At 39.4% G+C, this 17,874-nt stretch overlaps 1 protein-coding gene and 1 long non-coding RNA gene across 9 annotated transcripts in view; one reads left to right on the top strand and one right to left on the bottom strand.

The window, feature by feature from the left end:
- LOC111344456 (uncharacterized) overlaps nt 1-17,874 on the top strand; it is a 64,360-nt gene that overhangs the window by 41,313 nt on the left and 5,173 nt on the right. For 4 of the 8 annotated variants that reach the window (XM_088761977.1, XM_088761976.1, XM_088761979.1 and 1 more), the window contains exons 35-46: nt 3,879-3,941; nt 5,352-5,393; nt 6,374-6,436; nt 7,392-7,433; nt 8,422-8,463; nt 9,444-9,485; nt 10,476-10,508; nt 11,492-11,533; nt 12,414-12,470; nt 14,482-14,528; nt 14,998-15,045; nt 16,156-16,228. In XM_088761977.1, coding sequence (XP_088618103.1) covers nt 3,879-3,941; nt 5,352-5,393; nt 6,374-6,436; nt 7,392-7,433; nt 8,422-8,463; nt 9,444-9,485; nt 10,476-10,508; nt 11,492-11,533; nt 12,414-12,470; nt 14,482-14,528; nt 14,998-15,045; nt 16,156-16,228 — 594 coding nt within the window. Of the gene's footprint in view, nt 1-3,878; nt 3,942-5,351; nt 5,394-6,373; nt 6,437-7,391; nt 7,434-8,421; nt 8,464-9,443; nt 9,486-10,374; nt 10,399-10,475; nt 10,509-11,491; nt 11,534-12,413; nt 12,471-14,481; nt 14,529-14,997; nt 15,046-16,155; nt 16,229-17,874 lie in introns of those variants that run through there. The other 4 variants (XM_088761981.1, XM_088761982.1, XM_088761980.1 and 1 more) reach the window with 3 other exon arrangements.
- LOC148731561 (uncharacterized) lies at nt 14,530-15,912 on the bottom strand. Its single transcript, XR_016002009.1, has 2 exons — nt 15,444-15,912; nt 14,530-14,759 (listed from the first exon to the last, which is right to left on the bottom strand). It is a non-coding gene; the product is annotated as an uncharacterized LOC148731561 (long non-coding RNA).

Here is a 17,874-nt window from a genome sequence, read left to right as displayed (position 1 = left end):
GAATGAAATGGGTTTTTTGTTGGTCCTCTCTTCTAATTTCTTATAAAGTGTGATGATAAAAAAGGTTTAATCGATGAAAATGGAGGAAGAGTGTAGAATATGTCTAAGGCCCTGTTTACAAGCAGGTAGGTTAACCCTAGTGCTAGGGTTACCCTGGCAGGAGGGTTACCCTAATGCTCCCATATTTCTTCTTTTTTTCATCGACGTGTTTACAAGGCAGCTAGGGTTACCCTAGCACTAGGGTAACCCTAGCCTAGCGCTAGGGTTAGCCTAGCGCTAAGGTAACCCTAGTTGCCTTGTAAACGCTCTGGTGGGGATAACTCGCCTACCCAGGACAACTGCTAGGGTTACCCTACCTGCATGCTAGGGTAACCCTAGCACAAGGGTTACCCTCCTTGCTTGTAAACAGGGCCTAATAAAGCAACAGGAAGCTCCGTCGATATCATCCTCAGAAAGAGTGATTTATAGGCGAAATTCCTACAGCCATGTCCGATGTGACATATATTTTTCTTTGATATTCCCGCGAAACCATCACCACCGATGTTGTCACTTTCAAAGCCATCACATGTTTCGGGCAAATCGTCCGACGTTGTGTTTACATACGAAGTCGGCTGGTTTTGCTTGACCGATTTTAGCTCTGCTGGAGGTTTCCTGATGGTTGCCATCAGTAATCAACCAAGCCTCCGTTACACGCAAAGACAACAACACTACATAAACGTACATCGGACTCACAGAGAATGACTTCAAAACAAGATACAGAAACCACACCGCATCATTCCGCCATGCTAAACACAGAATCTCTACCGAACTCAGCAAGCACATCTGGACCCTCAAAGACAACAACATCGATCACTTTATTTCCTGGCGCATTCTCTCATCACACTCACCGTATAACAGCTCAACTAAAAGATGTAACCTCTGTCTCAAAGAAAAATTCCTAATCATCTGCCGGCCCGAACTATCAACACTAAACAAACGTAATGAACTCGTGTCTTCATGCCGCCACAGAAGCAAAGCCCTCCTACGCAACAACTAAACTGTCAATTTCGCGCTGCATAAATTAGACTAGTTAGATCATGCAAATTATATTGTATATAAGCAATGGTAAAGTTTATTCTCATTAAATCCCCTGATGAGTGGGCGACCACGAAACAGGCTTGTAGGGATGAACTTGTAGTTTACTTGTCTTTTTCCTCCCACAATATATACTTCGCTCTACTTCTATGTATTGAGCACTGTTCCGCGAAAATCAAGTCACACTTTATATATATATCTATATATAGAGAGAGGGATTAAACTTGGTGTCCGTGAAACAGTGCTCGATACAAATAGTACAGCGGGTATAATGTGTGGTAGTCAGAAAAAAAACACGCAAGCAATCCATAAAACGGAAGCAATCCATAAAACAAACAAATACATTGCGACAAAACTACAAATCGATGACAGGATACACACCACAGCCAACAAAGACGCATTCATAACACTTAAAGACCAGAAACCGAACTTCTCAAACAAAACAGACATGCCGCCTGATCAACCCGACGAAATCCGGAATAGGCAAAGTGAGCAAAGAAATCCTCGACCGCATCAACACCAACATCGCGAGAAAAAGCAACTTCAACCTATGGAAAAACACCTCAGCCGTTATCAACTGGTTTCGATCTATAGACAACAAATACAACTCTAACTTCATCTGCTTCGACATAGAAGAATTCTACCCATCCATCAGCCTAGACCTCCTAAACAAAGCACTCAACTTCGCATCTGATTTTGACAACATCACTGCCGACGTAAGGAACATTATTATTCATGCCAAAAGCTCGATTTCAATCCACAAACAGCAACCCAGGCAAAAAAAGGCAACTCTACATTTGACGTAACAATGGGCAACTTCGACGGTGCCGAAACCTGTGAACTTGTCGGAAACTTCATCCTGTCCCAGCTACAGAATCTCAACATAAACATTGGTCTATACCGAGACGACGGACTTGCCACAACCGACGCCACAACCAGGGACACTGAAAATATCAAAAAAGAGATATGCCGCATTTTTAACGCTAACGGACTCCGCATCACCATAGAAGCTAACAAACAAGTAATCAACTTCCTGGACGTCACATTTAACCTCAGCCAAAACACCTACCAGCCATACACCAAACCTAACACCACACTACAATAAGTCCACCGTGAAAGCAACCATCCACCGTCCACCATGAAAAACATCCCCGCCGGCATCAACAGACGCTTATGATCCCTCTCATCCGACAAAACCTCCTTCGACCAAGCCGCTCCCGCCTACCAGAAAGCATTAAACACCAGTGGTTACAGCTACACACTCCACTACGAACCAACGCACACACAAAGTCGCAAGAACCGCCAACGCAACAACATCCTCTGGTACAACCCACCTTTCACCAAGAACACCAGCACTAACATCGGACATAAATTCCTCGCACTGATTGACAAACACTTCCCCAAAGATCATAAGCTCAGCAGAATTTTCAACAGAAACACAATCAAAATTGGTTACAGCTGCAGGGACAATACAAAACAAATCATCGACAACCACAACAAAAGAATCGTCACCTCCCACGTAAAGACTAACGCCACTGCCACAACCAACACGTCTACCGCAAACAACAACAAGAAATGCAACTTCCGACAGAAAAACTCATGCCCTCTAGACGGAAACTGTCTCCAACAATCTGTCATATACCAAGCTACCATTACACGTAAAGACAACAGCACGACAGACACATACATCAGGCTCACTGCAAACGACTTTAAGTCGCGCTACAACAACCACACCTCATCATTCCGACACGCAAAACACCGCAACTCCACCGAACTCTGCAAACACATCTGGACACTTAAAGACAACAACATCAATTATTTCATCACCTGGCGCATCCTATCTTCCCACCTGCCCTACAACAGCTCAAGCAAACGATGCAACCTATGCCTTAAAGAGAAATTCCTAATCATCTGCCACCCAGACCTATCAACACTCAACAAGCGTAACAAACGCGTTGTATGGTTACAACTCCGACGCCGTCGCAACTGAAAACCGGCGTTGACAAGGTGCGGTTTGAATACGCTCAAGTCAACCCTCTCTCCTCAAATTCTTCGGCTCACCGGTCTCTTTGTAACTGGGAGTAATCCCAGTATCTTTGTTAAGTAGTTAACATACCATTTTTTTTTTTTTATCTTTTTGCTAAACTTAACCTGTAAAGGACCTCGAAGAGAAAGTCGAGGCACTTCAAAGGGGAGCGGCGTTGCGTTCTAATTTGACTGAGATAATTGCGATCATGTTTGCCTCACTTGGTAGTTTCTCTCTGTACTTACGAGTTACCAGTCGTACAGTGGTTTATGACGATAACGTTGACGATTTCCATTGAGACTTTTTTAGCCGTTAATGGGAGACTGTGGTTCATATATAATTTCAGAGCTGCAAAATGGATATTCTAATTTGACTGAGAAAATTGCAATCACGTTTGTCAATTAAATATGGTTTTTGTTGGTCCTATCTTCTAATTTCTTAAAAAAAAAGGTTTGATACATGAAAATAGAGAAAGAGTTCAGAATAAGTCTAAAAAAGCAACATTCGAGCCACCTCTTTCCTCTGTTTTGATATGAATGACCAATCGTAGTTAAAAACAAAAGTACGCCATGGCGTTGCTGCGACGTAGAATGGATTGTGCACTTTTAAACAAGTAGTGATGTTTTACCATCGTAAAAAACAAATTGAATTCTTCGGCCCACTTAATGGCCTCTTTGTAACAGGTAGTAATCCCGGTATCTTTGGTCTAAAGTAAGTGTGAGTTAACTCCATAAATAGTTAACATTCCATTACTTTTCTATCTTTTTTCTAAACCTAGAAGTCGAAAAGCATCTCGAAGAGGGAAACAAGAACTCTGAATGGAGGTTGGCATTCCTCAGCGGTAAGATATTTAGTTTCTTGCCTACAACCATCTCATTCCCATGCTCTGCAAATTCAAATTTCTTGCGGTTATGTATTTATTACGGCCATTTTTGTAGACAAATACACTCCATATTTCCTTGAATCGGTGACAATTTCCGATGTGGCTCGTACAAGGAATCAAAAATCCACTGTTAGGGCGGGAGGAGGGGTGGTCGGGGGAAGGAGGGGACAGACATGGAGGTGAACTTCTGTATACTGGATATCCTTGCAACAATTTTAATCAAATGTCTAACGAAATCCTGTATTGCTTTACCCTTGCTTTACTTCGATCAACATTTCCTTCAGAAAACTAGTGCTTACCTCTCAATCTGGTAAATGTAGAATTCGTCCCCGACCTTACTTGGTTTTCTCCCTGTACTTTCGAGTTACCAGTCGTACAGTGGTTTAGGTCGGTGGCTGTAACGAGTTCTGTTGAGACCTTTTTTAGCCGTTAATGGGTAGACTGTAGTTCATATATGATTTCAGTGCTGCAAAATGCATATTCTAATTTGACTACGGCCATTTTTGTAAACAAATACACTCCATATTTCCTTGAATCGGTGACAATTTCCGATCTGGCTCGTACAAGGAATCAAAAATCCACTGTTAGGGCGGGAGGAGGGGTGGTCAGGGGAAGGAGGGGACAGACATGGAGGTGAACTTCTGTATACTGGATATCCTTACAACAATTTTAATCAAATGTCTACCGAAATCCTGTATTGCTTTACCTTTTGCTTTACTTCGATCAATGATTGCTTGAGAAACTTGGCGCCTCCCCCTCAATCTGGAGCATCTAGAATCGGTCACTAACCTCACTTGGTTTTCTCTCTGTGCTTTGGAGTTGGCAGTCGTGTAGTTGTTTATGACGGTGACGGTGACGGTGACGAGTTCCATTGAGACCTTTTTATCCGTTAATGGGTAAACTGTGGTTCATATATGATTTCAGTGCTGCAAAATGCATATTCTAATTTGACTGAGGAAATTTCAATCACTTTTGAGAATGAAATGGGTTTTTTGTTGGTCGTCCCTTTTAATTTTTTAAAAATTGTGATGATGAAAAGGTATAATCGATGAAAATTGAGGAAGAGTGTAGAATATGTCTAAGAAAGCAACATTCAAGGCACCTCTCTTCTATTTTGACATGAACGACCAATTGTAATGAAAAAAAACTGGTACGCCACTGCGTTTTTGCAACGTAAAGTGGATTTTGCACATTTAAACAAGTAGTCATGTTTTACCATCGGAAAACATAAATTGACTTCTTCGGCTGACTTATTGGCCTACTTGTAACTAGGAGCTATCGCGGTATCTTTGGTCTTAAGTAAGTGTGAGTAGGCTCCGTAACTACTTAACATGCAATTGTTATTTTTATTTTATTTTCTAAACGTAGAATACAAAAAGGAACTCGAAGAGAGAATGGAGAAACGTAGAAGTAAGTTTGCGTTGTCCATTGGTAAGATAACTATTTTCTTATCTACAACCATAGGATTCCTGACCATCCTCTGGAAATTCCAAATCCTTGCGGTTATGTATTTATTACGGCCATTTTTGTAAACAAATACACTCCATATTTCCTTGAATCGGTGACAATTTCCGATGTGGCTCGCACAAGGAATCAAAAATCCACTGTTATGGCGGGAGGAGGGGTGGCCGGGGGAAGGAGGGGACTGACATGGAGGTGAACTTCTGTATACTGGATATCCTTACAACAATTTTAATCAAATGTCTACCGAAATCCTGTATTCCTTTACCTTTTCTTTGCTTGGATCAATGATTGCTTGAGAAACTTGGCACTTCCTCCTCAATCTGGAGCATCTAGAATCGGTCACTAACCTCACTTGGTTTTCTCTCTGTGCTTTGGAGTTGGCAGTCATGTAGTTGTTTATGACGGTGACGGTGACGGTGACGAATTCCATTGAGACCTTTTTATCCGTTAATGGGTAAACTGTGGTTCATATATGATTTCAGTGCTGCAAAATGCATATTCTAATTTGACTGAGGAAATTTCAATCACTTTTGTGAATGAAATGGGTTTTTTGTTGGTCGTCCCTTCTAATTTTTTAAAAATTGTGATGATGAAAAGGTATAATCGATGAAAATTGAGGTAGAGAGTAGAATAGGTCTAAGAAAGCAACATTCAAGGCACCTCTCTCTTCTATTTTGACATGAACGACCAATCGTAATGAAAAAAAACTTGTGCGCCACTGCGTTTTTCCGATGTAAAGTGGATTTTGAACATTTAAAGAAGTACTCTGTTTTACCATCTGAAAACATAAATTGACTTCTTCGGCTGACTTATTGGCCTACTTGTAACTAGGAGCTATCGTGGTATCTTTGGTCTTAAGTAAGTGTGAGTAAGCTCCGTAAATACTTAACATGCTATTGTTATCTTTATTTTTTTTCTAAACGTAGAATACGAAAAGGAACTCAAAGAGGAAATAAAGGAACATATACTTCAGTTTGTGTTCTCCATCGGTAAGATATTTATTTTCTTAGCTACAACCATAGGATTCCCGACCATCCTCTGGAAATTCCAAATCCTTGCGGTTATGTATTTATTATGGCCATTTTTGTAAACAAATACACTCCATATTTCCTGGAATCGGTGAGAATTTCCGATGTGGCTCGTACAAGGAATCAAAAATCCACTGTTAGGGCGGGAGGAAGGGTGGTCGGGGGAAGGAGGGGACTGACATGGAGGTGAACTTCTGTATACTGGATATCCTTACAACAATTTTAATCAAATGTCTAGCGAAATCCTGTATTGCTTTACCTTTGCTTTACTTCGATCAATGATTGCTTGAGAAACTTGGCGCCTCCCCCTCAATCTGGAGCATCTAGAATCGGTCACTAACCTCACTTGGTTTTCTCTCTGTGCTTTGGAGTTGGCAGTCGTGTAGTTGTTTATGACGGTGACGGTGACGAGTTCCATTGAGACCTTTTTATCCGTTAATGGGTAAACTGTGGTTCATATATGATTTCAGTGCTGCAAAATGCATATTCTAATTTGACTGAGGAAATTTCAATCACTTTTGTGAATGAAATGGGTTTTTTGTTGGTCGTCCCTTTTAATTTTTTAAAAATTGTGATGATGAAAAGGTATAATCGATGAAAATTGAGGAAGAGTATAGAATATGTCTAAGAAAGCAACATTCAAGGCACCTCTCTCTTCTATTTTGACATGAACGACCAATCGTAATGAAAAAAAACTGGTACGCCACTGCGTTTTTGCGACGTAAAGTGGATTTTGCACATTTAAACAAGTAGTCATGTTTTACCATCAGAAAACATAAATTGACTTCTTCGGCTGACTTATTGGCCTACTTGTAACTAGGAGCTATCGCAGTATCTTTGGTCTTAAGTAAGTGTGAGTAAGCTCCGTAAATACTTAACATGCAATTGTTATTTTTATTTTATTTTCTAAACGTAGAATACAAAAAGGAACTCGAAGAGAGAATGGAGAAACGTAGAAGTAAGTTTGCGTTGTCCATTGGTAAGATAACTATTTTCTTATCTACAACCATAGGATTCCTGACCATCCTCTGGAAATTCCAAATCCTTGCGGTTATGTATTTATTACGGCCATTTTTGTAAACAAATACACTCCATATTTCCTTGAATCGGTGAGAATTTCCGATGTGGCTCGCACAAGGAATCAAAAATCCACTGTTATGGCGGGAGGAGGGGTGGTCAAGGGAAGGAGGGGACAGACATGGAGGTGAACTTCTGTATACTGGATATCCTTACAACAATTTTAATCAAATGTCTAGCGAAATCCTGTATTGCTTTACCTTTGCTTTACTTCAATCAATGATTGCTTGAGAAACTTGGCGCCTCCCCCTCAATCTGGAGCATCTAGAATCGGTCACTAACCTCACTTGGTTTTCTCTCTGTGCTTTGGAGTTGGCAGTTGTGTAGTTGTTTATGACGGTGACGGTGACGGTGACAGTGACGAGTTCCATTGAGACCTTTTTATCCGTTAATGGGTAAACTGTGGTTCATATATGATTTCAGTGCTGCAAAATGCATATTCTAATTTGACTGAGGAAATTTCAATCACTTTTGTGAATGAAATGGGTATTTTGTTTGTCATCCCTTCTAATTTTTTAAAAATTGTGATGATGAAAAGGTATAATCGATGAAAATTGAGGAAGAGTGTAGAATATGTCTAAGAAAGCAACACTCAAGGCACCTCTCTCTTCTATTTTGACATGAACGACCAATCGTAATGAAAAAAAACTGGTACGCCACTGCGTTTTTGCGTCGTAAAGTGGATTTTGAACATTTAAACAAGTAGTCATGTTTTAACATTGGAAAACATAAATTGACTTCTTCGGCTGACTTATTGGTCTACTTGTAACTAGGAGTTATCGCGGTATCTTTTTTCTTAAGTAAGTGTGAGTAAGCTCCGTAAATACTTAACATGCTATTGTTATTTTTATTCTTTTTTCTAAACGTAGAATTCGTAAAGGAACGCGAAGAGGTAATCGAGGAAGATAGAAGTAAGTTTGCGTTGTCCATCGGTAAGATATTTATTTTCTTAGCTACAACCATAGGATTGCCGACCATCCTCTGGAAATTCCAAAACCTTGCGGTTATGTATTTATTATGGCCATTTTTGTAAACAAATACACTCCATATTTCCTTGAATCGGTGAGAATTTCTGATGTGGCTCGTACAAGGAATGAAAAATCCACAGTTAGGGCAGGGGGAGGGGTGGTCGGGGGAAGGAGGGGACTGACATGAAGGTGAACCTCTGTATACTGGATATCTTTACAACGATTTTAATGAAATGTCTAGCGAAATCCTGTATTGCTTTACCTTTGCTTTACTTCGATCAATGATTGCTTGAGAAAGTTGGCGCTTTCCCCTCAATCTGGAGCATCTAGAATCGGTCACTAACCTCACTTGGTTTTCTCTGTGTGCTTTGGAGTTGGCAGTCGTATAGTTGTTTATGACGGTGACGGTGACGGTGACGAGTTCTATTGAGACCTTTTTATCCGTTAATGGGTAAACTGTGGTTCATATATGATTTCAGTGCTGCAAAATGCATATTCTAATTTGACTGAGGAAATTTCAATTACTTCTGTGAATGAAATGGGTATTTTGTTTGTCGTCCCTTCTAATTTTTTAAAAATTGTGATGATGAAAAGGTATAATCGATGAAAATTGAGGAAGAGTGTAGAATATGTCTAAGAAAGGAACATTCAAGGCACCTCTTTCTTCTATTTTGACATGAGGGACCAATCGTAATGAAAAAAAACTGGTACGCCACTGCGTTTTTGCGATGTAAAGTGGATTTTGAACATTTAAACAAGTAGTCATGTTTTAACATCGGAAAACATAAATTGACTTCTTCGGCTGACTTATTGGCCTACTTGTAACTAGGAGCTATCGAGTATCTTTGGTCTTAAGTAAGTGTGAGTAAGGTCCGTAAATACTTAACATGCTATTGTTATTTTTATTTTTTTTCTAAACGTAGAATACGAAAAGGAACTCGAAGAGGAAATAAAGGAACGTATAAGTAAGTTTGCGTTGTCCATCGGTAAGATATTTATTTTCTTAGCTACAACCATAGGATTCCCGACCATCCTCTGGAAATTCCAAATCCTTGCGGTTATGTATTTATTACGGCCATTTCTGTAAACAAGTACACTCCATATTTCCTTGAATCGGTGAGAATTTCCGATGTGGCTCGTACAAGGAATCAAAAATCCACTGTTATGGCGGGAGGAGGGGTGGTCGGGGGAAGGAGGGGACTGACATGGAGGTTAACTTCTGTATAGTCGATATCCTTACAATAATTTTAATCAAATGTCTAGCGAAATCCTGTATTGCTTTACCTTTGCTTTACTTCGATCAATGATTGCTTGAGAAACTTGGAGCTTCCCCCTGAATCTGGAGCATCTAGAATCATTCACTAACCTCACTTGGTTTTCTCTCTGTGCTTTGGAGTTGGCAGTCGTGTAGTTGTTTATGATGGTGACGGTGACCGTGACGAGTTCCATTGAGACCTTTTTATCCGTTAATGGGTAAACTGTGGTTCATATATGATTTCAGTGCTGCAAAATGCATATTCTAGTTTGACTGAGGAAATTTCAATCACTTTTGTGAATGAAATGGGTTTTTTGTTGGTCGTCCCTTCTAATTTTTTAAAAATTGTGATGATGAAAAGGTATAATCGATGAAAATTGAGGAAGAGTGTAGAATATGTCTAAGAAAGCAACATTCAAGGCACCTCTCTCTTCTATTTTGACATGAACGACCAATCGTAATGAAAAAACACTTGTACGCCACTGCGTTTTTGCGACGCTAAGTGGATTTTGCACATTTAAACAAGTAGTCATGTTTTACCATCGGAAAACATAAATTGACTTCTTCGGCTGACTTACTGGCCTCTTTGTAACTTGCAGCTATCGCGGTATCTTTGGTCTGAAGTAAGTGTTAGTAAACTCCGTCAATAGTTAACATGCTATTATTATTTTTATCTTTTTTCTTAACGTAAAATACTTAGAGGATTTCAAAGAGCGACGGGAGAAACTTAAAAGTAAGTTTGCGTTGTCCATCGGTAAGATATTTAGTTTCTTACCTACAACTGTAGGATTCCCGAGCATCCTCTGGAAACTCCAAATCCTTGCGGTTATGTATTTATTATGGCCATTTTTGTAAACAAATACACTCCATATTTCCTTGAATCGGTGAGAATTTCCGATGTGGCTCGTACAAGGAATCAAAAATCGACTGTTATGGCGGGAGGAGGGGTGGTCGGTGGAAGGTGGGGACAGACATGGAGGTGAACTTCTGTATACTGGATATCCTTACAACAATTTTAATCAAATGTCTAGCGAAATCCTGTATTCCTTTACCTTTGCTTTACTTCGATCAATGATTGCTTGAGAAACTTGGCGCCTCCCCCTCAATCTGGAGCATCTAGAATCGGTCACTAACCTCACTTGGTTTTCTCTCTGTGCTTTGGAGTTGGCAGTCGTGTAGTTGTTTATGACGGTGACGGTGACGGTGACGAGTTCCATTGAGACCTTTTTATCCGTTAATGGGTAAACTGTGGTTCATATATGATTTCAGTGCTGCAAAATGCATATTCTAATTTGACTGAGGAAATTTCAATCACTTTTGTGAATGAAATGGGTTTTTTGTTGGTCGTCCCTTTTAATTTTTTAAAAATTGTGATGATGAAAAGGTATAATCGATGAAAATTGAGGAAGAGTGTAGAATATGTCTAAGAAAGCAACATTCAAGGCACCTCTCTCTTCTATTTTGACATGAACGACCAATCGTAATGAAAAAAAAACTGGTACGCCACTGCGTTTTTGCGACGTAAAGTGGATTTTGCACATTTAAACAAGTAGTCATGTTTTACCATCGGAAAACATAAATTGACTTCTTCGGCTGACTTATTGGCCTACTTGTAACTAGGAGCTATCGCGGTATCTTTGGTCTTAAGTAAGTGTGAGTAGGCTCCGTAACTACTTAACATGCAATTGTTATTTTTATTTTATTTTCTAAACGTAGAATACAAAAAGGAACTCGAAGAGAGAATGGAGAAACGTAGAAGTAAGTTTGCGTTGTCCATTGGTAAGATAACTATTTTCTTATCTACAACCATAGGATTCCTGACCATCCTCTGGAAATTCCAAATCCTTGTGGTTATGTATTTATTACGGCCATTTTTGTAAACAAATACACTCCATATTTCCTTGAATCGGTGACAATTTCCGATGTGGCTCGCACAAGGAATCAAAAATCCACTGTTATGGCGGGAGGAGGGGTGGCCGGGGGAAGGAGGGGACTGTCATGGAGGTGAACTTCTGTATACTGGATATCCTTACAACAATTTTAATCAAATGTCTACCGAAATCCTGTATTCCTTTACCTTTTCTTTGCTTGGATCAATGATTGCTTGAGAAACTTGGCGCTTCCCCCTCAATCTGGAGCATCTAGAATCGGTCACTAACCTCACTTGGTTTTCTCTCTGTGCTTTGGAGTTGGCAGTCATGTAGTTGTTTGTGACGGTGACAGTGACGAGTTCCATTGAGACCTTTTTATCCGTTAATGGGTAAACTGTGGTTCATATATGATTTCAGTGCTGCAAAATGCATATTCTAATTTGACTGAGGAAATTTCAATCACTTTTGTGAATGAAATGGGTTTTTTGTTGGTCGTCCCTTCTAATTTTTTAAAAATTGTGATGATGAAAAGGTATAATCAATGAAAATTGAGGAAGAGTGTAGAATATGTCTAAGAAAGCAACACTCAAGGCACCTCTCTCTTCTATTTTGACATGAACGACTAATCGTAATGAAAAAAAACTAGTACGCCACTGCATTTTTGCGACGTAAAGTGGATTTTGAACATTTAAACAAGTAGTCATGTTTTACCATCAGAAAACATAAATTGACTTCTTTGGCTGACTTATTGGTCTACTTGTAACTAGGAGCTATCGCGGTAAAATACGTAGAGAAACTCAAAGAGCGACGGGAGGAACTTAAAGGTAAGTTTACGTTGTCCATCGGTAAGATATTGATTTTCTTACCTACAACCATAGGATTCCCGACCATCCTCTGCAAATTCCAAATCCTTGAGGTTATGTATTATGGCCATTTTTGTAAACAAGTACACTCGATATTTCCTTGAATCGGTGACAATTTCCGATGTGGCTCGTACAAGGAATCAAAAATCCACTCTTAGGGCGGGAGGAGGGGTGGTCGGGGAAAGGAGGAGACTGACATGGAGGTGAACTTCTGTATAGTCGATATCCTTACAACAATTTTTAATCAAATGTCTAAGGACATAATGGACCAAAAAAAATTACTGCAAGAAATTTTGGCCATTTTTGTAAACAAATACACTCTATATTTCCTTGAATCGGTGACAATATCCGATGTGGCTCGTACAACGAATCAAAAATCCACTGTTAGGGCGGGGGGAGGGGTGGTCGGGGGAAGGAGGGGACTGACATGGAGGTGAACTTCTGTATACTGGATATACGTACAACAATTTTAATCAAATGGCTAACGAAATCCTGTATTGCTTTGCCTTTGCATTATTTCGATTAATGATTGCTTCAGAAAATTCACGCTTACCTCTCAATCTGGTGCATGCAGAATTCGTCCCCGACCTTACTTGGTTTTCTCTCTGTAGTTTCGAGTTACCAGTCGTACAGTGGTTGATATCGGTGGCGGTGACGAGTTCTATTGAGACCTTTTTTAGCCGTTAATGGGTAGACTGGAGTTCATATATGATTTCAGTGCTGCAAATGATAATGATATGATAATGATAATGATAATAATAATAATAGTTTGTATTTATATAAATGAATAAAGGCTGATAGTTTCGAAAGAAACTGTTTGGGGCTGCGTCGGTGGGAGTAACGAAATAATTTGGATATATCACCAAAGTTGAAATTGTAAATTGGCCACCGTAATGATTACAAAAGCTGACGTTTCGAGCGTTAGCCCTTCGTCGGAGCGAATGTATTTATATAGCGCTCATATCTTGAACTCATGGTGCTTTACATTACTGTACGGGGGACTTTACCAGACTGCTAAGCAGTTTACAATCAAATAAAGGCGAATACAACATATGCCCCCTCCCCCGAATTCCCGGTAACCAGGCCATACCACATCACAGTAATCTCGTGAAGTGGGTTCTTTAACGTCCCCTGCCTAACCAAATTAACTAATTAATAGATGCAGGAGACGGGACCTCCATACATTCGTCCCTATAAATTTGCAGGATTTGTGGAATACCGCCCGCTCACGAACTGAGGAAAAAATTAATTTATTTAAGACATATTAGTGAATAAAACTGGTTAGCGACAGAACTGACTTCCGGTGTGGAAACACTTCCGATGTCGTAAAACGTTAGTCATTTGTTAAATGACTGGTGGTCGAAATTAGCAGTTCTTTACAAAAGCGTCATTATGAAACATTACAGCCAAATTCGCGCGATTAGTTCATTTTATAAACGACATTCCAAAATATTTACCGTCAACCGGCAAATGACCTGAAATTTAACCGTCAACTGTCTTTAATCATCAACTGTCAACGTGGGTTCTCCCATTGAGCCCCTCTGTAAGGAGTTCCTTTCAGATACATTGGGGCCAGAATAAAAGCTGGGTGACCACCACTTTTTTTGTAATGTTCTAACTTGTGTTTGTGTTTCCACCTTATTAATGATTACATTGCTTAATTATCTAATTCATGTTTTGGAAAAGCTCCTTTAAACGCTCGTTGTCCCCCTTATTTACTTTAATCACTTTTGTTCCACATAAAGCAAAAGGTCAACATTCGCGGCTCTAGTTCTCAAAAGAATATCCGAAAAACATGAATGAGTTTGCTAAATCAACTAATCATTCACTAATCAAGTTACATATACTGTAATACGATGAATACTATAACGTCGCAGTAACATATCAAAAGATAATTTGACTTGTGTTTGCTGGTAGTTTAATACCTATCAATGTTTTTTATTTATTCACATGCGTTTTTATTTCTTTGTAGAAGCTGATGCTTCACCGATGCCCCATAGTTTGGCAATCCCCCGAGGTGTATCTTTTACATTCACTTTTTATTGCTCAAAATCACCATTACAGCATCAATACTTTCCTCATTAAAATCTCTTGTTTTCTTAAATTGAATTTCCTCCTAAATATTTCGAGTTAAAACTCAGCTGCCATTATTTCGATATCTTAAAAAGTCTCTGCATCCGTCCGTAGAGTGTTTCTATTATGTTTTTTGAATGATTATGGAAGGCTATCCTTTTACCAGAAAGGATCTGCCTGCAAAATAAGTCAAAAGATCACGTTGTTAATCATTTGGCATTGCCCAGGCACAATGTAATGTTGAGCCAGAAATGATATTTTAGCGATAGTGAAGAATTCTAATTATGATGTCTTTCATTGACTTATTGTCACTATTTATATCTATATTTCAAGTGTTCTTACAAACAATGCTCAAGAAATGTTATCACTTACGAATTCTTTTTGAGGTTATGCTATGTCACTTAATTTCACAAAGATTCATGAGCTTATGAACAAGAAAAAGAATCAAGTTGTGGCGGGCGAGGCAAGTATATATTAACTTCCAGAATAATGATTGTGTCTTTCTGGAAACATTCTACCACCATTGACCGAGTTTTAACTAGCATATCGTAGTTTTTATTCAGTGCTGATATTCAGTTGTAGACAAGTGAAATCATCGGCAACATTTTCGTCGCAAACAATTTAAAATGACAATGCATAGTTGAAATCAATTCTTCAAAATTCAGAATTGATAATCTATTAAGGGAAAATATGGAACGATCATTATTTATTAGCTCCAGAAATGGAAGCAAGAAGATTGCTTGAAATACCTGTGAAAGGTTTTTTTGAAACTGGTTGTGGGTACACTAGCTCATGATGGTTTGCAAACAGAAACTTAACATGTGTATGAGATTGAGCCTTACGACGAATAAACATTCTTACCTTTTAACCGAACAAACCAACGTAGCAAAGTAGCAAAACCTGCATGGCTCTGGTTGAAAGTGCTGCTCCCTTATCAACATTACCCCAAATCACGTCATTGAAAAGAGAAATTAGACAAGATGTGGAGTTCATCGGTGATATTGCAACAAGCCAATTAGTGAATGTTGCAGGAGTTTTTTCGGTCTGTCATTTTTCTCTGAAATTGTGTCACGAGTACATTTTCTCCGCCCTCTGAAGACTTGTCTTCGTTGTGAAGCAAGATATGTTCTTTATATTATGGTAGCTGACAAGGTTATTAGGCCTATGTCACGAGTGTCTACGGGTGAATTACAGTGTAATCGCGTCGAAGGGGCTGGTCGAATAAACATGATTTTTCATTCAAGAAGCTTAATTCTCATTTCAAAGGGGGGGAGGGTTACTAGAATGGTCGCCTCCACCGGGGTTGGTCCGATTGGCGAAGATGTGAGAGAAAGAAAATGACTGAATTTGATCTGTTATAGCAACAAATAAGTGGTTTTCTGGGTTCATTTCCACAATACGTATAGGTGTGCTTTTAAGGAAGTTCAGTTTTGAAACTTTATACGTAATCGAAACATTAAAAATAATTATCAATTAATCATCGATACATGGATCATGTCAGTTCATGATGAAACACGTCAAGTGTTTTTACTTGAGCTTTTCATATATTTGTTTGTTCTTTTTTATATAACAGGGACCTTTTTCCTTGAAAAACAGGGTAAAAGTGTACGTGCAAGGGAATTCACTCCAGATCGACACTACAGCAGGTGTGTTATTGTATTGTGTCATTTATGAAGTCCAAGAAACACCACTCTTTCCACTATCCACGCAGAGCTAACTTTTAATAATTTTTCGTGAGCATTTACGCATCTACAGATGTAATAGTCTTATTAGTACCTTTGGATATGTTGTAGCTTTGGGTCCATAGCTGTAGTTTAAAGAAGAATGCTCCTTGCGGCCATGTATATATACATATATATATATATATATATATATATATATATATATATATATATAAAGTGTGACTTGATTTTCGTAGAACAGTGCTCAATACATAGAAGTAGAGCGAAGTATATATTGTGGTAGGAAAAAGACAAGTAAACTACAAGTTCATCCCTATAAGCAATGGTAAAGTTTATTCTCATTATATAAGCAATGGTAAAGTTTATTCTCATTAAATCCCCTGATGAGTGGGCGACCACGAAACAGGCTTGTAGGGATGAACTTGTAGTTTACTTGTCTTTTTCCTACCACAATATATATATATATATATATATATATATAGATATATATATATATATAGAGGGATTAAACTTGGTGTCCGTGAAACAGTGCTCAATACAAATAGTACAGCGGGTATAATGTGCGGTAGTCGGAAAAAAAACACGCAAGCAATCCATAAAACGCAAGCCATCCATAAAACAAACAAAGACATTGCGACAAAACTACAAATCGATGACAGGATAGACACCACAGCCAACAAAGACGCATTCATAACACTTAAAGACCAGAAACCGAACTTCTCAAACAAACCGACATGTCGCCTGATCAACCTGACGAAATCCGGAATAGGCAAAGTGAGCAAAGAGATCCTCGACCGCATCAACACCAACATCGCGAGAAAAAGCAACTTCAACCTATGGAAAAACACCTCAGCCGTTATCAACTGGTTTCGATCTATAGACAACAAATACAACTCTAACTTTATCTGCCTCGACATAGAAGAATTCTACCCATCCATCAGCCTAGACCTCCTAAACAAAGCACTCAACTTCGCCGCCTACGAAAGGAACATTGTTATTCATGCCAAAAGCTCGATTTTAATCCACAAACAGCAACCCTGGCAAAAAAAAGGCAACACTACATTTGACGTAGCCATGGGCAGTTTCGACGGCGCCGAAACCTGTGAACTTGTCGCAAACTTCCTCCTGTCCCAGCTACAGAATCTCAACATAAACATTGGTCAATACCGAGACGACGGACTTGCCACAACCGACGCCACACCCAGGGACACTGAAAATATCAAAAAAGAAATATGCCGCATTTTTAACACTAATGGACTCCGCATCACCATAGAAGCTAACAAACAAGTAATCAACTTCCTGGACGTCACATTTAACCTCAGCCAAAACACGTACCAGCCATATACCAAACCTAACACCACACTACAATAAGTCCACCGCGAAAGCAACCATCCACCGTCCACCACGAAAAACATCCCCGCCGGCATCAACAGACGCTTAGCAGCCCTCTCATCCGACAAAACCTCCTTCGACCAAGTCGCTTCTGCCTACCAGAAAGCATTAAACACCAGTGGATACAGCTACACACTCCACTACGAACCAACGCACACACAAAGTCGCAAGAACCGCCAACGCAACAACATCCTCTGATACCACCCGCCTTTCACCAA

This window comes from Stylophora pistillata, chromosome 5, assembly GCF_964205215.1.
Source record: "Stylophora pistillata chromosome 5, jaStyPist1.2, whole genome shotgun sequence".
Taxonomy (NCBI): domain Eukaryota; kingdom Metazoa; phylum Cnidaria; class Anthozoa; order Scleractinia; family Pocilloporidae; genus Stylophora; species Stylophora pistillata.
This window is presented reverse-complemented; position numbering and strand designations above follow the sequence as displayed.